Source organism: Rattus rattus, chromosome 7, assembly GCF_011064425.1.
Source record: "Rattus rattus isolate New Zealand chromosome 7, Rrattus_CSIRO_v1, whole genome shotgun sequence".
NCBI lineage: Eukaryota > Metazoa > Chordata > Mammalia > Rodentia > Muridae > Rattus > Rattus rattus.
In genome coordinates, this window is record NC_046160.1 from 33179559 (window position 1) to 33199878 (window position 20320).

The 20320-nt window shown below is 41.4% G+C and overlaps 1 protein-coding gene across 1 annotated transcript in view; it reads right to left on the bottom strand.

Annotated features, from left to right (window-relative positions):
* Positions 1-12964, bottom strand: part of Ddx1 (DEAD-box helicase 1) — a 30967-nt gene extending 18003 nt beyond the window's left edge. The window contains exons 1-12 of the mRNA XM_032907487.1: positions 12848-12964; positions 9852-9903; positions 9513-9576; positions 7913-7942; positions 6934-7030; positions 5422-5469; positions 3862-3945; positions 3567-3650; positions 2500-2576; positions 1692-1764; positions 298-374; positions 74-188 (exon numbers count right to left, since the gene is read on the bottom strand). Coding sequence (XP_032763378.1) covers positions 74-188; positions 298-374; positions 1692-1764; positions 2500-2576; positions 3567-3650; positions 3862-3945; positions 5422-5469; positions 6934-7030; positions 7913-7942; positions 9513-9576; positions 9852-9903; positions 12848-12863 — 817 coding nt within the window. The 5' untranslated portion in view covers positions 12864-12964. The remainder of the gene's footprint in view (positions 1-73; positions 189-297; positions 375-1691; positions 1765-2499; positions 2577-3566; positions 3651-3861; positions 3946-5421; positions 5470-6933; positions 7031-7912; positions 7943-9512; positions 9577-9851; positions 9904-12847) is intronic.
* Between the last annotated feature and the right edge of the window lie 7356 nt (positions 12965-20320).

The window sequence follows — 20320 nt, forward strand, 5'->3', positions numbered from 1 at the left end:
GAGAAGATATATGCACTAGGTTCCCTCCAGGTCCTATTCCAGACACCCCTACCCTCTCTACTGCAATAAATACCTGTGTGCTGCGATTTGACGACGTAACCATCGGGGGCCTTGGAAAGAGCAACAAAACCATCTTTTGGTGGAAACTTAAATTCTTCTTCACCAAAGTTAAATTTCAATTCAGCATTCTAGCATTGAATAAAAGAAAAAAAATGTTTAACCTAATGGCAAACTGCCCAGTAAAATGAAAATAATGAAAACTCAAACAGTTTAGATTACAGCAAAACTTCTAATTACCTTCAAAACACAGGCAGGGAAGAGGGCTTGGTTTTTTATGTGTGCAGGTATTTCAAATGCCAGACCAAGGTCTTTTCCTTTAAAACAAATAAACAAAACCAAAGAAATTAAAATGAAGATTTTTCCATATATACAACAAAATCTCCCAACCTGCCTTGCTTTCTCACCCTCTTCCCTAAGAAACCCATGGATAAAGTAGTCTGCCTAGAGCCAACCCAGTTACTGTCTGACTTCACTAAGGGCTCCCTCCTCCTGTCTACGTGTCTTATTCCTCCCTATCTACAAGACCTCTACCTCTAGAGACCTCATGGATCACACACTCCCACATTACAGCCACACATAATCCTCCCTTGATTCAACAGCTCCATTCATTACCTTGCATTTTTCCTCTCCCTAATGAAGTACAATCCCCAGTTGTCATTTTTAGTTGTCCTTCTTTCTCTTCATCTGGTTGTCTACAGGTCTGACTCATGCTCACCCACCATCTTGGACTATCAAAACAGCCATAAGATACCAAATCCTATAGTGAAATGTCATTCCTGCTCTCTTGACAATCCCTTTAGTAGTACTGGGCACAAACTGACTTCTCCCTCCTCTGGATAGCCAGAGTCCATGCACCCCTGTTCTCTCCTTCCCTTTTCTCTCTGCTGGATTCTCCTTAGCTAGCTAGATTTGAGCGAGAGGAAACCAGACCTTGGATCTTTACTATTATTTATGTACCCATACTCCATAGGTGATTTCAACTTCCTATCTCCTCGTGTTTTCAACACAGCTGGCCTGAGGCTGTTCGAGACATGCCACTACTCACCTCAGAGCCCCAGAGTGTTTCCATCTTACGCAGAATAAAAAACGAAGCTCGCACTACAGCCTACCTTAGTAAGCTAACACTTCAGTCCCTCCCTCTAGCTCAGGAGGGCACACGTCAAATGTATCTCCTCCCATAACTAAGGCAGTGCAACATTTCCATCCTGAATTTCCACTTTGCTCCTCCCTCTGCCTGAAATGCCCTCCAGTTCTCAGCACAAGCTAACAATGACTCCTTCTCTTCAGTCCTCTCCCCTGTCCGGCATCTTTCATTCCTGTAGTTTGGTTGTGGATTTGCTGTGTGCCGTGTGCACTAGGAAGTGATGAGAGCACAAGTGCAGTGGAGTGGGCAAAGGTTAGCTCTGCTGCTTTCCTACTGGTGAGTAGAGGCGGGCATAGTATTTACAAATAAAAAGGAGGAGGTCGTAAGTGTGAGGGAAAGGGAAGCAAGGATGGAGTGAACTGCAGTGCAGATACGTGCTTTCCAACAGGTGCTCAGAGAGGGCTCTACTGAAGAGACGACTGAAGAGAAGGAGAGAACTTAAGAACAAATCACAGACTCTTTTTTTTGATATGATCCAGAGGCTTACCATTCTTAGAGAACTTCACGTGCCCTTTATCGATGTCTAAGTAACATCCAATGGTATCATGCATAGTGAATTCCTAAAAACCCAGAGAGTGAAATGTCATTTACAGAAAGTGAGATCAGAAATGAAGTTAACAACGCACAGACAACACAATCAAAAACAGACACTGGGATTTCGAAAGCACTTCTCTAAATGGCAGACAGGCATCAAAAATGACTATCACAGGCGGACATAGTGGCTGCCTCCTGGAATCCCAGCACGGGGGAGGCTGAGGCAGAAGGATCACCAGGCACCTAGTTTTCAGGGTAAGATCTTGTCTTAAAAAATACACCATCGGGGTTGGGGATTTAGCTCAATGGTAGAGGCTTGCAGAGCAAGTGCAAGACCCTGGGTTCGGTCCTCAGCTCTGAAAAAAAAAAAAATACACCACCAAAAATTTACGAGTATACATCATGCCTAACAGATATATCTGAAAGGCTTCTCAGAATCAACATGATAGTAAGGACTGTTGCTATGGAAGTGGGCTCAGAGTAACTCAAATAATCCAAATTAAAAAACAAGAACAACACAGATGTAAGATCCAAAATCAGAATGAGGTAAAGAAAGAGAATTTAATGTACTTTAGAAGGGCTAATAAAAATTTTAACTACTATCTATTTAGCCTTAAAATATGTTTTTCAAGTCCAAATCAGAACTATCTTTGGAAATACGTGTCTTTAAGAAGCGCTTCCACATTTTCAGTCACATCGTAAATAAATAAGAATGCAAGAAGACGTACAAGTGCTGCTTAAACAAACAGCACCAAGCTTACCTCTCCATAATTATCAAATTGTTTATTATGAGATTTCTTTCCTGTTCCACCGAAGCCAAATCCAAACTTGTCAGTACCTAAATATTAAAAGTACTTTACTAAAGGTCTGAACTTACTAAAATAATTGAAAGAATTGCAGTGTGGGAGGCCACAAGAGGTAAGTCCCCCTGTGGTTCCCAGGTCTGCATTATCTGGGCATTTTCAACCTATGCCAAATATACAATAGCATGGACACAAGTGACACTGCCTCACTCTTGATCACTAACAACCTCAACGATTTGTATCATCTATGCAGTAGTGTATGTTTCAAACATGGTAATTTTAGTCTAATCTTCATTCATAATCTCATTCTCCCTATGTGGTGGTTTGATCAGGAATGGCCCCCATAGACTCACGTGTCTGAATGCTTGGTCCCTATAGAGTGGTACTATTAGGAGATGCGGTCTAGTTGAAGAGGTGTGACCTTGTTGGAGGAAGTGTGTCACGGTGGGGAAGGGCTTTAAGGTCTCCTATGCTTTAGCTACCCCAAAGGAGGCACACAGTCTCCTTCTGCTGTGTGCAGATTGAGATCTACAACCTGCACCACGCTTGCCCGCATGTTGCTCTGTTTCTCTCAATAATGATAATGGACTCTGACACAGCAGCCAGTCCCAATCAAATGTTTTTATCGTACGAACTGCCATATCAGCTGGGAGGTGGTGGTCCACACCTTTAATCCCAGCACTGGGAAGCATAGGCAGGCATATGAGTTTGAGGCCAGCTTGATATTCCAGAACAGTACACAAAGAAACCCTGTCCCGGGGGTAAAAAAGAGCTGCCATGCTCACGGTATCTCTTCATAGAAATAAAATCCAAACATTCGGATTTCACATTGTCAGAACACTGGGTTATGATGCTAACAGGAAGCAAACAGTAACTCATTTCAAGTCTTTTCTGGAACCAGGTGAGGTACAGATAAATGCTTTTTGTGTCCATAAAATTACAGTGAAGCCTATTAGTTTGTCTCCCAAATAATATGCTAACATCCTGTAAACATAAAACCGTTCGGTTACTTTAGAAACACTTACCCAGGTCTAAGGAAGCCTGCATGGTGGACCACCCAACTCTGCACAGCCCTTGGTCATGACAGGATACTTCGTAGTAGTGCTTCCCTGTAAGGTACAATTCCGTAACATTTACACAGACTGCATTAGATAACTCATGTCCCAACTTCCCACTGTTCCTGAGTTACATTTGTATGTGACAGAAGAATGTGGATCTTTCTGTGTCATTAAGACTGTTCGGGTCTTTATTTAAAGCTCCTGTGGGAAACCCACAGTGACAGTTTCAACTTGTAAACAGACATGAACGCTGGCCAAGTACCTTTCAGCAGTCCTCTAGTCGCTCTGCACCCATGCCATTCCTTCACTTCTCTGCTCTGACAACACAGACCATCTGACCCAATTGCTGCATCGGAGAACAAGCACACGAAAACAGACATCAGTACAGGTTTGACCAACCATCCACTGTGAAACAAAAGTCATTCAGTCTCTCTAATAATGTCGTTACTCATTAGAATGTTCCAAAGTTTAAGACTTGCTGACTCCAAGATGACAACAGTTCTTCTTTTTTCTTTCTTTTTTTTCGGAGCTGGGGACCGAACCCAGGGCCTTGCGCTTGCAAGCGCTCTACCACTGAGCTAAATCCCCAACCCGACAGTTCTTCTTCTTTATCCCTCTATCTCCTTGGCTATGCTGGCAACCAGGGTCTATACTATCACCATTAGGACAAGAATTCATACCAACAAATCCTGGAACCTACAGAGCAGAGACCCTACAGGGTTTTGCTTTAATAAGAGCCTCATAGCCAACACTAGTCTAGAAGGCCATGCTCCAGTGCTGTGAACAAGGGAACTAAGGGATGACATGGGACCTAATCATCACACCGTAAGTTGTCCTGACTAGGGAGAAGCAAACAAATAAACAGTGTGTGCTATTGGCTAGTGTTAGGGCTCTAAGTAACGGAAGTTTTACATTATACACCAGTCAGTCAGATACTTATGTAAATAAAAATTTAGCTTTTGTCTATGCTGGAAAGAAATTGTATATTCTGCTCCATTCATGCTTCAAAGTCATATTCAGTACTTGGTCAAGAAGAAATTTGTAAAATACCTCTTCATCCAACATCTTCGCTCATTTTTCAAAAATTTTAAGTTCTTACTCATGTGATAATGAATAATATAAAACTTTGAAAAAGGTTCTCAAGGGAGCTACCTGCAAGCCCAGCACTTGGAAAATACTGACGCAGGAGAATCAAGAGTTCAAGAAGGGGATCACAAGAAGAAAGGGTGATGAATGCATATAATTAGAACACAATGTCTGCACACATGGAACTCCCACAGTGAATTGTACTAGTTTATACAATTAATGTGTTAATTAAAATAATAAAACAGTAACAAAAATAAACACTCTGTCTTTTTTAATTTCTATGTCTTCTATTTGGGTTAGAAAAGTTTTTTCTTTTACTAAATTATGCTTGCTAATCATACATATACATCTACACTTAAATTTTTATATATTATATATGCACAGACACACATGGATAACTTAAATCTCAAGTACATGTGAAACTTATTTCTAGTTATTATATATTGAAGCCAACTTTTTGTTGCTCCAGATGGATCATCAATGGTGCCAGTCTTTTACTGAATAAATCTTCCTTTTCTCCACTGAAATAATTTACATGTGCACATTAACTTATCACACACTAGGAATTATTTCCATTATACTCTACTGTCTACTTCTAGTTCAGTACTGTTTATCTTCAGTAACTATATTCTAATTAAATCACGCATAATACTCAGTCATAAATTTCTTGGTATTTGCATGCATTTTTTTAAGTTTCTGAGTTATCAATGAATAGATCAAATTATTATCTACTTACCAAAAGCAGACCCTCTATCATATGGGTTCATCTGCCACTTGTTGAGCACTGAACAAATTAATATAAGAAAAGAGAGACATAACCATATGCAATATACAGCTTTATAGAAACAGAAAATTTTTATTTTATATCTTAATTCCTTTGCTTTGACAAGACTTTGTGAATTTTGTAATATACATATATAGAGAGAGCTGGTTTAGTAAAGTCAAAACTAACCTGAAAATCAAAAGGTGTCAATGATAGCCACTAACCCATTTGGGAGTAAGACCTAACCCCTTCCCTGCTTCAGAGCACTTTGTATATAGGACACTGATCTTTGTCACTGATAACACTTAGGGGAACTAATCATAAGGGAAATAAATGACCTCATCACCCAGTCCTCTATATGAAATTCTCAAGTCACATGTTTCTCTTCTTGTTTTTATGGGATTAGCATTTTTCCTTTTCTAAAATATCTTAATAGTCCATGAATAATAAAAATTTACAGTAATGGCATTTTATCCCATTTTCCTGTCCAAGGCAAAAATCCTTTCTAGATCATGCATGATGAAGAGCTATCTACCCAGTTTAAATATGAAGAATGGAGAAATACGTTCCTTAGGATTCTCCCTTCTTAGCTCATACAAAACATTAGCAAATCCTGAAGTTACAAAACCCTGCAGATTATGTGTAAGCTGTGTCCTGCTCCCCACATTTCTTTGGTCACCAGCTATCCCTATCCTTTAGGTTTATCAATCTAGCTTCTGTGTTCTCATCAGACATGACTTTTAGACCCATCCTCCTCCTCCTTAGCTATCATCTCAGAAGCATTCTTTTCTAGCATCATTTCTCATCAATGATGGCATATAGCTATCGAAAGTTCCTAAACTCTCTGAAACTAGGCCAACAACATTCTTTGTCCATCAACCACTTACTAAGTTAGTCTATCCTGTGTCACTATTACTTTCATATAGGAAAAAACATTGATACAGCAAATTCATGCAACTGAAACCTGCTATTTTATCTCAATTCTGCTTTGTAATAAAACAAGTTATTTCAAAATACATAATACATTTTATTAGAAGTGTGGCAGAAACAAAGATGATGAATAAAATTCAGAAACCGAGTAAGGAAAAAAATCATAGCTTAAAGATAAGGAATGAATGCGAGCTTATTCATAATAATGGTTATTATGGATTATTAGGATCAGAGCCCAATAAAAAGAGACCTCCATGTAAGGAAGGCAAATCCCACTTTTGTACAATGTACCAATTCATCCTTAGTTATGTATGCTTAAGGCACAAAAACAACTATAGGTAAATTCCAATCATATTTTTTTCTCATTAGAAGCATTATTTGTATTTTAGGGTGGACAGTTCATTAATTCTAATGTCACTTGTTTTCTCTGTTTCAGGACACAATGCTATACTGCTGTGCTGCATACCTGGGCAAGAAAATGCATACCCCAAACTCAAACTTGCAAACCAAGACAATGACTAATTTATAAAAAGAAAATATCAATATAAATATTACCAGAAGCACCAGTTTTAATAGTTGCTTTCCCTTTCTTTCCTTCCTGTTGGTCTTTCAGAGTCTCATACACTATCTGGATAACTGGAATACTAAATGCCTGTCAAAGGAACATTTCCTGTGTTAGTCATCAGAGAGTGATATTAGGCAGGATAAGGCTAACACTATGCATGCACATTATAAATTATCCAGATAGCTGCTCCCATTTCATTTACCTAAACCTAAATAATAATCATATAGTCCAGAGTTGACAGAAGCCAGCTGGAATGTAAACAATGAGGACCTTCAAAATGAACACAGAGCAGGAAATACCACAAGTCAGACTACCTCAAGGCTAGGCCAAAAGTGGATGCATCTAGGTGCAGTCTTTTTATTTTAGGAGGATTCTGAAATGCCTGTAAACATTACAGAATATGTGGCTCCTCTTGTAAGATCTCTTAAAACAATATTCCTAAAAGCATACTCTTTATAAAGCTTCAGTTGGCCAACAAGAGATCTATACTCTCAATGGCTGTGCTGGCTAGTTTTATGTCAACTTGAAATAAGCTCAAGTCACTGAGGGGCGGGGACAGATAGGGCATTTTTTAGTGTTATGAGAGGGCCCAGCCCATTGTACCACCCAAGCTGATGGTCCTGGGTGCTGTTAATAAAAAAGAAAAGCAGTCTGTGAAAGCCACAGGGAGGAAGCCTGCATGCAATACTCTGTGACCTCTGTGTCACCTCCTGCCTCCGGGATCCCACCAGTCTGAGTTCCTACACTGGCTTCCCTCAGTGGGCAGTGATTCAGGATATGTCTTTCCTTTTCCTTCCCAAGTTGCTTTTGGTCATGATGTTTCATTACAATAGTAACCCTAACTAGATAATGGTAAACTACCGTTTCTTACATATTAGAGGAGAATGTTTTAATTATTTCAAAATAAAAGCTACTGTTCAAATATACTTTAAAATTCAGATTTTAATAAAATTTAAATATATTACTTACACCAGTTTTTCCACTTCCCGTTTCTGCAGCCTAAATAGGAGGGAAATTAATTATAGTTCAAATTGTGAATTAAAGAGATCAAAGTTAGCATAATGCTTGTAGAAATCTTTTAATACTTGACTAGCTAACTTTCAAGATAGCTCCCACGTCTATCTTGTCACGTCTCCCAATTCAGGAAGCATGTATCCTCCTTTTCTTTCCCATTACTACTGCCCAAGTGAAGCCCTCATCATTTTAATCTAATTATTAGTGTGTCTTAAAAGTATCTAACTCGGCTCTCACGATCTCCACGGCCATTTACTTATCACCCACAATTCCTCTTCTTTCTGTCTCCTCCAGCTGAACAAGATGCACAAAGGAAAGAAGGCCAAGGGGAAGAAGGTGGCCCCAGCCCCTGCCATCAACAAGAAACAGGAGGCCAAAAAGATGGTCAATCCTTTGTTTGAAAAAAGGCCCAAGAACTTTGGCATTAGGCAGGACATCCAGCCCAGAAGAGAACTAACATGCTTCGTCAAATGGCCCCACTACATCAGGCTGCAGCGGCAAAGAGCCATCCTCTACAAGCGGCTCACAGTACCTTCTGCCATTAGCCAGTTCCCCCAGGCCCTGGACAGGCAGACAGTGACTCAGCTGCTTAAGCTTGCCCACAAGTACAGGCCAGAGACAAAGCAGGAGAAGAAGCAAAGGCTGCTGGCCCAAGCTGAATAGAAAGCTGCTGGCAAAGAGGACATCCCAACTAAGAGACCGCCTGTCCTCCGAGCAGGGATCAATACCGTCACCACCTTGGTGGAGAGTAAGAAGGCTCAGCTGGTGGTGATTGCCCATGATGTAGACCCCACTGAGCTGGTGGTTTTCTTGCCTACCCTTTGTCGAAAGATGGGGGTGCCCTACTGCATCATCAAGGGAAAGGCCAGGCTGGGGTGCTAGTCCACAGGAAGACATGCACCACTGTTGCCTTCACACAGGTGAACTCGGAAGACAAGGGTGCTCTGGCTAAGCTGGTGGAAGCTATTAGGACCAATTATAATGACAGATATGATAAGATTTGGGGAGGCAACGTCCTAGGTCCTAAGTCTGTGGCTCGCATTGCCAATCTGGAAAAGGCAAAGGCTAAAGAACTCGCCACTAAACTGTGTTAAATATACGCTAAGTTTTCTATATAATTACAAAATTTTAAAAAAAAGTATCTAACTCTACACGAACCATACTACAATTTGCTATACAATTGGTATTCGTAAAACCATAATTCTAACCTTTATCTACCTAATAACCTTCCATATCCACCACTGCCAGCAAATGCACAAACTATCCGAGAAAGAATCCAATCTGATTCAATGTATTTTTCCCATTGTACAGCAGGTTATCCCACCATCCCAGGTATATATACTTTATGCTATCACCCACCATTCTCCTGCAGTAAAAACTAAAAAGTCACTCCAAGCCTATCCCCACAGCTTCTACAGAATACACTGACCATAGTGCATGTGCTATCAAAGCTAATGAATGAATGAAATTAATTTGTTAAAACAATTCCATTCTTAAGCGTCACACACAGCTCCAGAACATGTTTCCCCCAACCACATATTAAATGTAAACGTACCATAAGTACATCACCTCCTCCTAGGATCAATGGGATAGATTCTGCCTGGATATCAGTGGGTAGACTAAAAGAATCACATGTGAAAAATTATAGTTAGTTAAAAATAGAAAATCATCTAGACTAATTATAAAACAAGCTAAAACAAAACAAACCGTATGCGGCAATATAACCTTTTTCTTCCAGCTAGAAATAAAAGTTCAAAGGAAACAATCTATGATCTAAAGAATCAGCATGAACCAAATTTCATTTCCTAAGCCAGACAGAAATATATTGGATAAAAATTACCATTCACGTTAGGAAAGATATTTTCACAATTGCACTTGAGTTCTCTATACTTACAGCCAATCCATCTCCTCCACGGCTTGTGCAATCTCGGGCATAACACCCATTTCTGGAAAAAAAAAAGTCTTTTTAATAATCAAACCTATTAATAAATCATATTCTCTGAAAGCTGCTTTCATAGAACTGGGGAAACGTTTTGAAGTTTTGCTCTTATATTGTACTAATGGAGTGCTGACTTTTGGAAACAGATTTAAGTTCACTCCAAGGTTTTGTTTATAGAAGACCTTGGGACAAAACTATCTGTTTTCTTTGCAGAAAATGGGACTTGTCACACCTACCTGTGGGGGTACAGGAAAAGGGGAGGTAATACAGTGGCACTCCTGGCACAGTGTTATAAGCACATAGTAGCCACTGCTGCTCGTTTAGCTCTTAAAAGAACGGAGCAAAAATCTGACAGTTGGGTTCCTAGACCCACTGTTTTCTGGGTGATAATATAGCAGTTCTATATCCTGGCTAGTCTATAGCCTCTAGGATCTGAGGGAAACACACAGCCCACACAGTTATGGCAACCATAAATAAACTTTTGCTAATAAGTCACTGTATGTCTCAGACTATTCGAGAGGTTTTTACATTTCCTCACTAGAGAGATAAGTTTAAGGCAATGAAGATGATATTTACCCTTAATTGACTATCATGAAACACATTTAAGGCCCAAAGTTTCACACTGTACACTGTAACTATACACAAATACTATATTTCAATAAAAAACTAAAAAAGCTTAAATAAATCAGAAACTTCCAAATATAGGAAATAGATAACTTCTGGCCATGTGCTTCCGAATCGATTACTATACTCAACCTTGACATTGGGTTTTTCTTGCTAAGCTCATACAGCCACTCAGCCTTCTCTGCTTTGCATAGCCCAAGGAGTGTGAAGTGTTTTCACAGTAACAGACATTGTTTTAAGGAAGAATTTGTTTCTCTAAGGTTGAGAAATAGTTTTTATTTTTAACATTAAAAACAAATTCTAGTTAACTGAATTGGGGGAGGGTGGTTTCGTGCCAGTATAGAAAACCTGAACAATAAAAATTGTCAGGTGAAGATTTGCTATGTCCTTTTGGTGTCTGTCTGTCTGTCTGTCTCTGTCTCTCTCTGTGTCTTTCTCTGTGTCTCTGTCTCTGTCTCTGTCTCTGTCTCTGTCTCTCTCTCTCTCTCTCTCTCTCTCTCTCTTTCTTTTTCAGACAGGGTTTCCCCTGGCTGGAAATTCGATCTGGAATTCGATCTGTAGGCCAGGCTGCCTCAAACTCAGAGATCTGAGTGCTGGGATTAAAGGCATGCGCCACACTGTTTATTTAAACAATTTTGCATAAAGGCTAGTTATAAACGGACAGCATAGGAAGTGCCTGAGTGTTTTGTCATTTTATCATTCAAGTGAACTCAGTCATAAGTAGATACTAAACCTTCCCTTCCACAGATAAACTAATTAAGCCATAAAGATGAACAACAAGATTGACTGGCCTAAGTACTACACCTGTTAAGTAGTTATAGTCTGTCTCCTAGAATGAAAACTACTGGAAAAAGGGGGAGCAATGGGCCAGGCTCAGTGGCTCTGGGGCACTTGCCACCAAACCTGAAGACCCACCAAGTCCCTGGCCCCACGAGGTAGGAGAGGACCACCTCCATCAGGTTGACCTGATCTCTGCTTAGAAAGACCCCTGTCCCCCTGACACAGAACTATAGATAGAAATGTTTAAAAAAAAAAATGATGGTCTTAACTATGCAACACACAGAATATTACAAGCTGCTTACAAGACTGTTACAAATAGCAACCATGGATTGCTTGGCAAAGTTTAGGCTATGTCCTGGTCATGTGCTAGGTATATTTTCTACAGAAAACTTGTCTTTCAAAGTTTAACAGTTAACCTTTTTAAGGGGAAATAGATACATGTTCAAATTCTTTAACTCTACTTTTGTTCACATCAGAATATTGTCTTGTCCTGACATTTGGGCATTTCTCCCAAAAACGTGTGCCTATAAAACAATGACCTACAATCTCCTGACAGATCCTGGGGCTAAAATTGTGTTAAGTGAGAGAATTCCTCTTAGAAGCAACTTTAACAGAAATGGTTTCTCCTTTAGCATGAGATTTGGAATTCCTGATATTCTTACAGGAGAAAAAGGAAATAGTCAACAATAATATAATATTGTTGTTTAAATAGATAACAAGATGAAAAGATAATATATCTAATCTGTTCATTTATACTACGTGTACATATGTATGTACATATACACATATATGCATATGTGTGTATATATTGAGAGGTAAGTCATATTTAGTATAATCAAAGGCTGATTGGAACTTTCCAAATTGTGGACGCATAAAGAGGTTAATTGAGAAAACGAGAACTATCAACTGGTGGGTTCAGTACCCCATCCCAAATTCTATTTGGTATCACAAAGCAAGTAACTAATTCTCAAAAATGATTGTTCATGAGGAAAAAATTATTTACTTTTTTAGCTTTGACATTCAATATTAACTCTTGAAGTGTACAGCTTAACGAATGATGACCATTTTTATTAGTGGTGGCTTTATTGTTTGGAAAGGCCTGGGGGGTGGGGGAGGATAAATCCAAACAGGACAATATCATCTTTGCCCCAAATGTCCCCTTCCCCCACGCTCAGCGGCTGCTCATCCTGGCCAGGATCAGAGACAGAGAAGGGTTCTAAAATAGCCACTGCCACGTCAAAGAGGCAGAAGACCGGACTCCGCGAGCGCAGATGCCACGGGTGAGTCGCGCAGGTGAGTGTGCACGGTGGAAAAGACGAAAGCAAAAAGGTGGAAGGAAAAGCTGCTTAGCGAAGATTCCCGGGCAAGCCCGCGGGAAAAAGCCCGGCCTAAACCGGCCGCCCCTGCCCCACAGCACAGATCCCCGAGGGCGACAGCTCTTCGGTCGCCCGCCACCCCACCGAATCCACTGACACAACAGAACATTCCGCCCGCTCCTCGTGGGTCGAGGCGAGTCGCTCGTAACCCTTCAGCTTCCCACCACGCACCGGAGAAGGCCGCCATCTTCCCGCACTCCTCCGCTGCCGGCCCGGTCGATCCCTCCTTCCAGACACGCCGGGGCCACGGAGACGCGCGCTTCCGGCCCGTGGCCTTCGGTTTTCCAATTCCGGGCGGGGATGCAGACCCAGTAGAAAGGTTCCGAGAACGAAAAGACCCTGCGGGTTGTTCACTCAGTGTCAGTGGACTTTGCTTTCTTTAATAGCCAGGCCTGGTCATTATTAGCCATCTTCAGAGTTAGGATGTACCTAGGAGGAAGTCGTGTGCTACTGTGATCATTTTTCCTCATGAGGAAGTCATGATTCTCAAACAATGGGCCAGACTGTCCTGAGAATAAAACTGTGCCTTCTGACTTCAATCTTACAAGGATGAACAGAGCCAAGCAGTTTGGAAATGACTTAAGAATATACTGAATTTATTGCCAAGCCAACCAAGACTAGAGAGTGCCTGTAACCCAGAGGACCTGTTAAATATTTTTATTGGAAAACTTAGTGGTGTATGTTTCCTTTCCTTCAACCATGTTTAAGTATGTAGCATGAAATGTAGCATGGAAATTTCAGGAGTGACGTGCAAGCTATTTTAAGTACCTCCTCCTTTTAGAGAGCGGGGTCAGTACAGAAATTATGGTTCATCTCCATACTATGTAAGGGGTGTGTTGGAGTCATCAGATGTACATCTAGGATTTGGGTATGTTAATAGATTATGTAATGCCATAGATACTTAATGACAATCTGGGATCTATTTAACTCCGGGGACCATTCTGTGCTCTCTGAAGCCTGTCCCAGAAATTGGGGAGAAACAGGAAACCTTTAGGCAACTTAGGGATAGAAGCACAAATTTGAGAGTCGGATATCATGGGTTTGAATTCTAGCTCTGCCCCAGGCTAGTTATGGGATCTTAAAATCATAGAACTTCTCTGAGCCCCAGTTCATTCATCTTGGGAATACAGCCAGAAGCATTCGGAAAAAAAGTCCAGAGCAGGGAGAGAAAAGGGGATCTAAAGAACCAAGAATACCAAGACAGCAAAAGAGACCAAGAGAACCATGAGAACTAAGAGAGGAAGAAGAACCAGGAGAGCATATAGCTAAAATGGCAGAAAATTGAAGCTGGAGGAAGGGAAGAGAAATCCCTGGACTGGAAAGGTTTGGGGTAAGAGGTGGGAGGGTAGGGGGTTGAGAATATCAGAGAGGAGACACAGGTGCTAAGTGAGCCTAGAGGTAATTGCGAGATTTGATAGGCTAGCAGGCACCACAATTAGCCATTTGTCCCAGATTTTGTTGGGACCTGACACAAAGCTTTTAGAAGCTCTTATATTTACTGTTCTATTACACAGAGCAACAATGGATACGTTTAGACTCTATTTAATCATAGAGAGTAATTAAATTCAAGGTCCTAGGCCCAAGGCAAGCTGGGGACTTCCCAATAGCTGCACATCTTCTATTACAAGGAAATAGTTATCTGCCTCCAGACACCTCAAGGAACCTGTGAGAACCTGACATCTCAAGGACAACTTCTCTATCTTGCTAGCAGGGTCAGACTAAGTTCATGTTCCCAGACCCAGAAACCTACTTCTGATTGGCAGAAACCCTCTTGCTCAACCCCTTACGTCAAAATGTAATTGGACAATGCTATAACCCACCCTGCCCTCCTTTGCTTCATGGTTTCATCCTTTAAATATGCTGTGCAGGGGTTTTTCAGGGTCATAGTTCAGCTCCTGAGTCTGTTCTGCAGGCCTGATCAATGAGTAGCTGTTGATTATAATAAAGTTTTTGTCATCTTCATTTTCTGGTGTTTGACTTATGTTGAATTTAACCGGACCTCACAATGACTCTTCCAGAGGCTACTATTCATATGATATTTTGCATTGTTTACATTTGCATGAAAATGATAATCTTGAAAGTTATATAGTACAGCAGTTGTGAACATACACCATGATCCAAAGTACCTGATCACACATTGTGCCATTTGCCGAAGTAGAATCTCAACTTTGGCATTTGCGCTAGCTACCACTCACCCTATATCCACAAAAGTATTAAGAGGTGTGGTGGTATGGATGAGATATGTGCCCACTGGTGAGAGTGTTTGGACATGTGGTCTCCAGTTGGTGGCACTGCCTGGGCGGCATTCAGGTGCTATACCTTCCTGAACACACGGTTTTGAGATTAAAAGCGTTGTACCGCTTGCCCTTCTTTCTGCTTTCTGCTTGCAGTTCGAGATGGGAGCTCTCCACTGCCTGTTCTTGTTGCCATGCCTGCTGCTTGCTGCTAATGCCTCCACCCCTCTATCATGGACTCTTAGCTATCTAGAACCACAAGCCAAAAACAACTCTCTCTTCCTTAAGTTGTCTTAACAGAAAAGTACTGTCATAGACACATGAAAATATTTTTCTAAAACCGAGTTGTTGATATCCTGTTGTGATGTCTCTCTCGAAGGAAAAGGCGATTCCTACGGGTCCATTCAGAGAAACATTGATCTCAGAAGTTTGAGTCTTGCAGTAGGACCAAAGGGAAGAGAAGGCTGCTGGGACAAAGTGCATTCCTGATGACTGTGGAAGAAACATGAATTTTCCCAACAGAGGTCAATTGAGCCCCTGGGAAGCAAACGTCAAGGGAATATGTTTCAATGAATTCCCCACAGAGGCTGAGTGATTCATCAGATAAACCCTCAAAAACCCAGAGGAGAGCTCACTAGTGAAGAGTCACACTTGTAGAATAGCAGTGGAAGATTTGCCAAGATTTGCTCTTTGAGGGAAAGAATCAGCCTTTTTTACCAAAGTTGTTAGGAGTTTGGCAGCCCTAACCAGCTAGTATTGACCACTGGTCCTCAGTAAGGGCAATCAAACATACAAGTAACATGAAAGGTGAAAAGAAAGGCGAGGTTCAATATGGGCACATTGGGAAGAACAATAAAGTAGTCTTACGATGTTCTCTTCAAAGCCATCTTTGTGGTGTCCTCACATGAGATCCCTGTTCAAATAGAGGGCCATATAGAACTAAGCAGTTCTTATCAAGGTCTGGTCCTGCTCTCACCGTTGTTTCAGCTCCAGTTTCTCTAGCTAGATAGTCTGACAAGTCTTCAGAACTGGCTGAAATCTGTTTCTGGGATATACGTTCTTCCTCTGCAGGCACCAGGGCCTCAAGATTTTTCTCCTTTATCCATAAGACTCCAGGTGACATTGCGGTTTCTATGCATGCCTGTTTAATCAGTCTCATTCCAAAGACAGAGACACCCCTTGTCTCATCAGAGTGTTTCTATTCCAGGCACCTTAAGCAGGACTGAATAAGAACAGCCAGGCATTGCCCAGAGAAACTACCTTTATCCTTACTTACGGGGTCAGAAACAGGATTGTGGTGACTTGAATGAGAATAGCTCCATAGTCTCACAGGAAGTGGCACTTCTCTCACAAATGTGATTAAAGATGTATGAAAGAGGTTTCATACAACACTGGTGGCTTGCCTGTCCATCTTCTGTCATGTGAGGATAGAAAAGAAGAAGGTCTGACCAGGATTTATCCTTTTCCTCCTGAAATGCTGACATGATACAGGAAAAAAAAGGACTCCCAAGAAGGCTGATGAAGCAGAATATAAAAGGATAGGAGAATCTTCATGATGGTGATGAGTTAAGGTACCGGTCTAGGTGTCTACCTTGAGACCTGTTTTTAATTTTATTTTACTTATTCATTTTTAAACATTTATTTGGGTTGTCAGAGAGCATGCCATGGCTTGTGTGTATAGATTAGAGAATAACTTGCAGGACTGGTTCTTTCCTTTCTTTCCAGTAAGTAGGTCCAAGGAATTGAACTCGGGTTGTCAAACTTGGCAGCACACACCTTTCAGACTTAAGCCACCTCTACAGGCCATGTGAGATCTCTTGGGTGATTGAAAATATGTGCATCAGTTAAACCAATTACAAATTCCTCTTCCTTAGTTAAGCCATTGAAAAATTTCCTTTGTCAGCTGCCCAGCACACTAAGAAAACTCATCATTTTGGAAGCTGCGTGATGAATCTATGGAAAAAATTCAAGCAAGAGTTGGGAAGATGGCTCACTAGGCAAAATGCTTGCTCTGGAAGCATGATGACATGGGTTTGGATCCTCTGAACCCACAAGTGTGCCAGACATGGTGCTGTGCACCTGTAACCTCGGCCCTAGGGGTGGAAACAGGTGGATCCTGAGGAGTCACTGGCCAGCCACTCTAGCCAAGTTAGCAGTCTCTTAGTTCAAATGAAGACCTTATATTTCTTCCTCTTCCTCCTCCTCCTCTTCCTCCTCCTCCCCCTTCTCCTCATCTTCCTCCTCCTCTTCCTCCTCCTCACCACCACCACCACCACCACCATCATCATCATCTTGGAAGAGATAGAGGAAAACACCTGACATTCACCTCTAGTCTCTACATGAATATTTGTGGACCAGTGAGGACACAAAAGCAATCTATTGTGAACCCAAGGAGAAGCTGAAATGTAGCTTGAGCTGTGAAATGATCCTTAAATATTTGGTCCTTTCTTTATAACTAAAATAAAAACCAAGACCAAAAACAAAAACAAACAAACAAAAAAACCAAAAAGGAAATGTGTCACATCTTATGGGAACTGTGACTCCGAACCCAGCCTGGGAAGTATGAACCAAGATGGTGTTTCCTTTTAAAATTTATTAACTTTCTCACCAACTCCTATTCTCAGCTCTTTCTTGGAATTGAAAACAATCTGCCAAGATCCCAAATATTTAGTCAAGAAGGAAACGGCAAGAGAAGATAGTGTTTTGACCTAAAACAAATCCAGCAGAAAATGTCTCCCGTACACACTCCCCTAGTCCCTATTCACAGTACCTGATACAAACCCATCTGTCATTTCACAAGAGTAATCTTCCCCTCCTTAAACACTGCCCACGAAAATGGCCCTCAGACACATGTGTTAGTCCTTTCTCTTCATATTGAACCTTGACCTTCCCTCAGCCTTCTCCCCTTCATACAGGTCTTGATAGACGAGGCTCTTGAGTCTATGTGTGTGAGATTGGCATACCACTTCTAGCCTCTTCCTGACTTATGACCTGCCACTGACTTCCATAAATTTTACTTTCCGGCCCATCAGACTGTGCAGAATCCATTGCACACAACAGATTGTCTTGTAGCACTGTATATTTTCCTATGCATGCCATTCCCCACACCTAGAATAGCCTTCATGTCTAGTTCTTGATATCTAAACAGTGTTACAACCACCCAAAACTTAATGGCTTCATATAACAACCAGTTTCTTAGATAACAATTCTCTAGGTCAAAATGGGGGAGGACTTTGGCTGTGTATTTCTTCTCTTCTATGCAACATTCCTCAGACCCTTCATGCAGTTGCCTTTCAATGGTTCCTTGGTAGCCTGGGAGGTATAAGAGGACCATTCTTGTGGATGGTACCTCAACATGATGTTTTGTAGCCTTTGCTCTGTGAATGTGGCTAGCTTGGACTCTCTTTCCACAGGATTAATACCATGGATGAAAGGCTTACTACTTCCTAACTGGGTTCCACCAACATTTGTTACTGCAACACAGGGTGCATATCTATTGAGCCTATGCAATGTCACTTCTACCAAATTCTACTGGTCATACAACCAACCTTTATTCTTGGAGCAGGGACATAAATATATTTTTACCCCTCTTTGTAATAGCAAAGAGTCTATAGCCACTTACAGTAAAATTATCTTCCATAACTCGCTGACATATTCATAAATATCTTCCCATTATAACACCCATTTGCTTGGCATTCTCCTAATTGTCCTTCAGATTCAACTAAGATATCTCCTTGCAAAGAATCTGTTGTTCCAATGTTTATTTCTTATTTCTCTATAATTTGGACTTTTATCTATAAGCAAGCCTACCCACAATAAAGACTACTTTTTCAGCCCACTACTTCCAGTACCTAGACATGGCCATATTCATCTAGAATAGATGCATAACAGCAGTGATGTATAAACAGCAGCGTCGTGTGAGAGTTCTGGAAAATACCATTAAGGAAGGTGACACATGCTTCTTCCTTCTTGTTAGCTGGAAATAGGATACGATGGCTATATTGCACCATGTCAAGGGAGCCTTGCGTGAAGTATTCACTACAATAGGAGAGACATAGTCTGAGTTCCAGGTACCATGGAGCATCATGCTAGCCCAAAATTATGACTGTATAGTCTCTCATACAAGAGAATGAGCACCTCTTTTCATTTTGGTGTTTCTGTCCCACAGAACCCAAGCTATGTTTTATCTTATGGACCTCCACTAGTTATTTATTGCCTCAAAACAAATCGTCTCTGAATAGAGTCACTTAAAACAATATGTGTCTGTCATTGCTCAGTCTCTGTGGGGCAGGGAGTCAGGACCAGCTTCGTTGGACAGTTCTGCTTCGATCCTGCCCTCAGGGACTGTCACTGGTGAGGATCATAATCCTCCATCCAATGGCCTGACTGGACCTGGAGATCAACTTTAAAGAGGCATTCAGTCACATGACTGTGCTGCAGAAGTCCTTGTGTGACGTCATTCTAGGAGTGTTGTCACCTTTCCCTGCCTTCCGCACCAAAGCAATCCTCCCTAGATAGCGAAGCTGAGTGGTATCTTTTGTGGCAAAGGTGCCACTGTTGCACGTGGTCAATCTTGCAATCTCTTATTTGGTCCACAGGCTTGTTTAGTGTGGGGGGGGACTATACAAACAGTTGGTATAATTGCCAAATAAAAACTCCTTCTGGGCTTTCCCAAACACCTACTTCCCTAGCAGACTCCTTGCTGTGCTCCCTTGCAAGCAGTAATCCTTCCATCTTGGAAAGAGACCTATTCAGGACATCCTCTGGAGTAAATCTTACTGCTTCTGCTGTCATTAAATCTGTTGGCTTACCTTTCCATGCTCTTCACACTTCTCCTGACTCAGCAAGGTGGATATGGAGTAGGCTGCGTTTAAACCTTCTCTTTCTTTTTCCTTTAAAAAAGAAAAAAAAAACTTCCGTATTTTCTGCAGCTTCCGAGCTGAGCAACAATCATTGAATTTTATGCTTTTGTCAAAATAAGCTGTCAGAAACCGGCCCAGATCTATTAGAATGCAACATTATTCTCCCTGCCCCGGCATTCACCTCATGGTACAGGGACCAGAGGGGGCCTGGCAAACACTCATAAATCCAGAGATGTATAACTCTGTATCCCCTGAAGAAGTGGCCATAAAGTCCTTCACTCCAGATATATGGAGGGAGGGAGACAAAGGGCAGCCTGGAGCTGTTGCAGAGGGACTGTAAAGCAGAAAAAAGAGATCTCACTAACTGTCCATCTCGTAAGTGAGCCTGGCAGGACTATTATTTATGAGTCGGTGCTGACTGGCAGGCAGGCAGAACTTCGGCTCTCTCTCCTCTATGCCTGTGGCCTGCCTAGCTGGCCCGCCATCCTTCAGGCTCATCAGCCCCTATGGGTGGTGCTGATGACTCCAGGGGAAGTGTGCTCTACTTG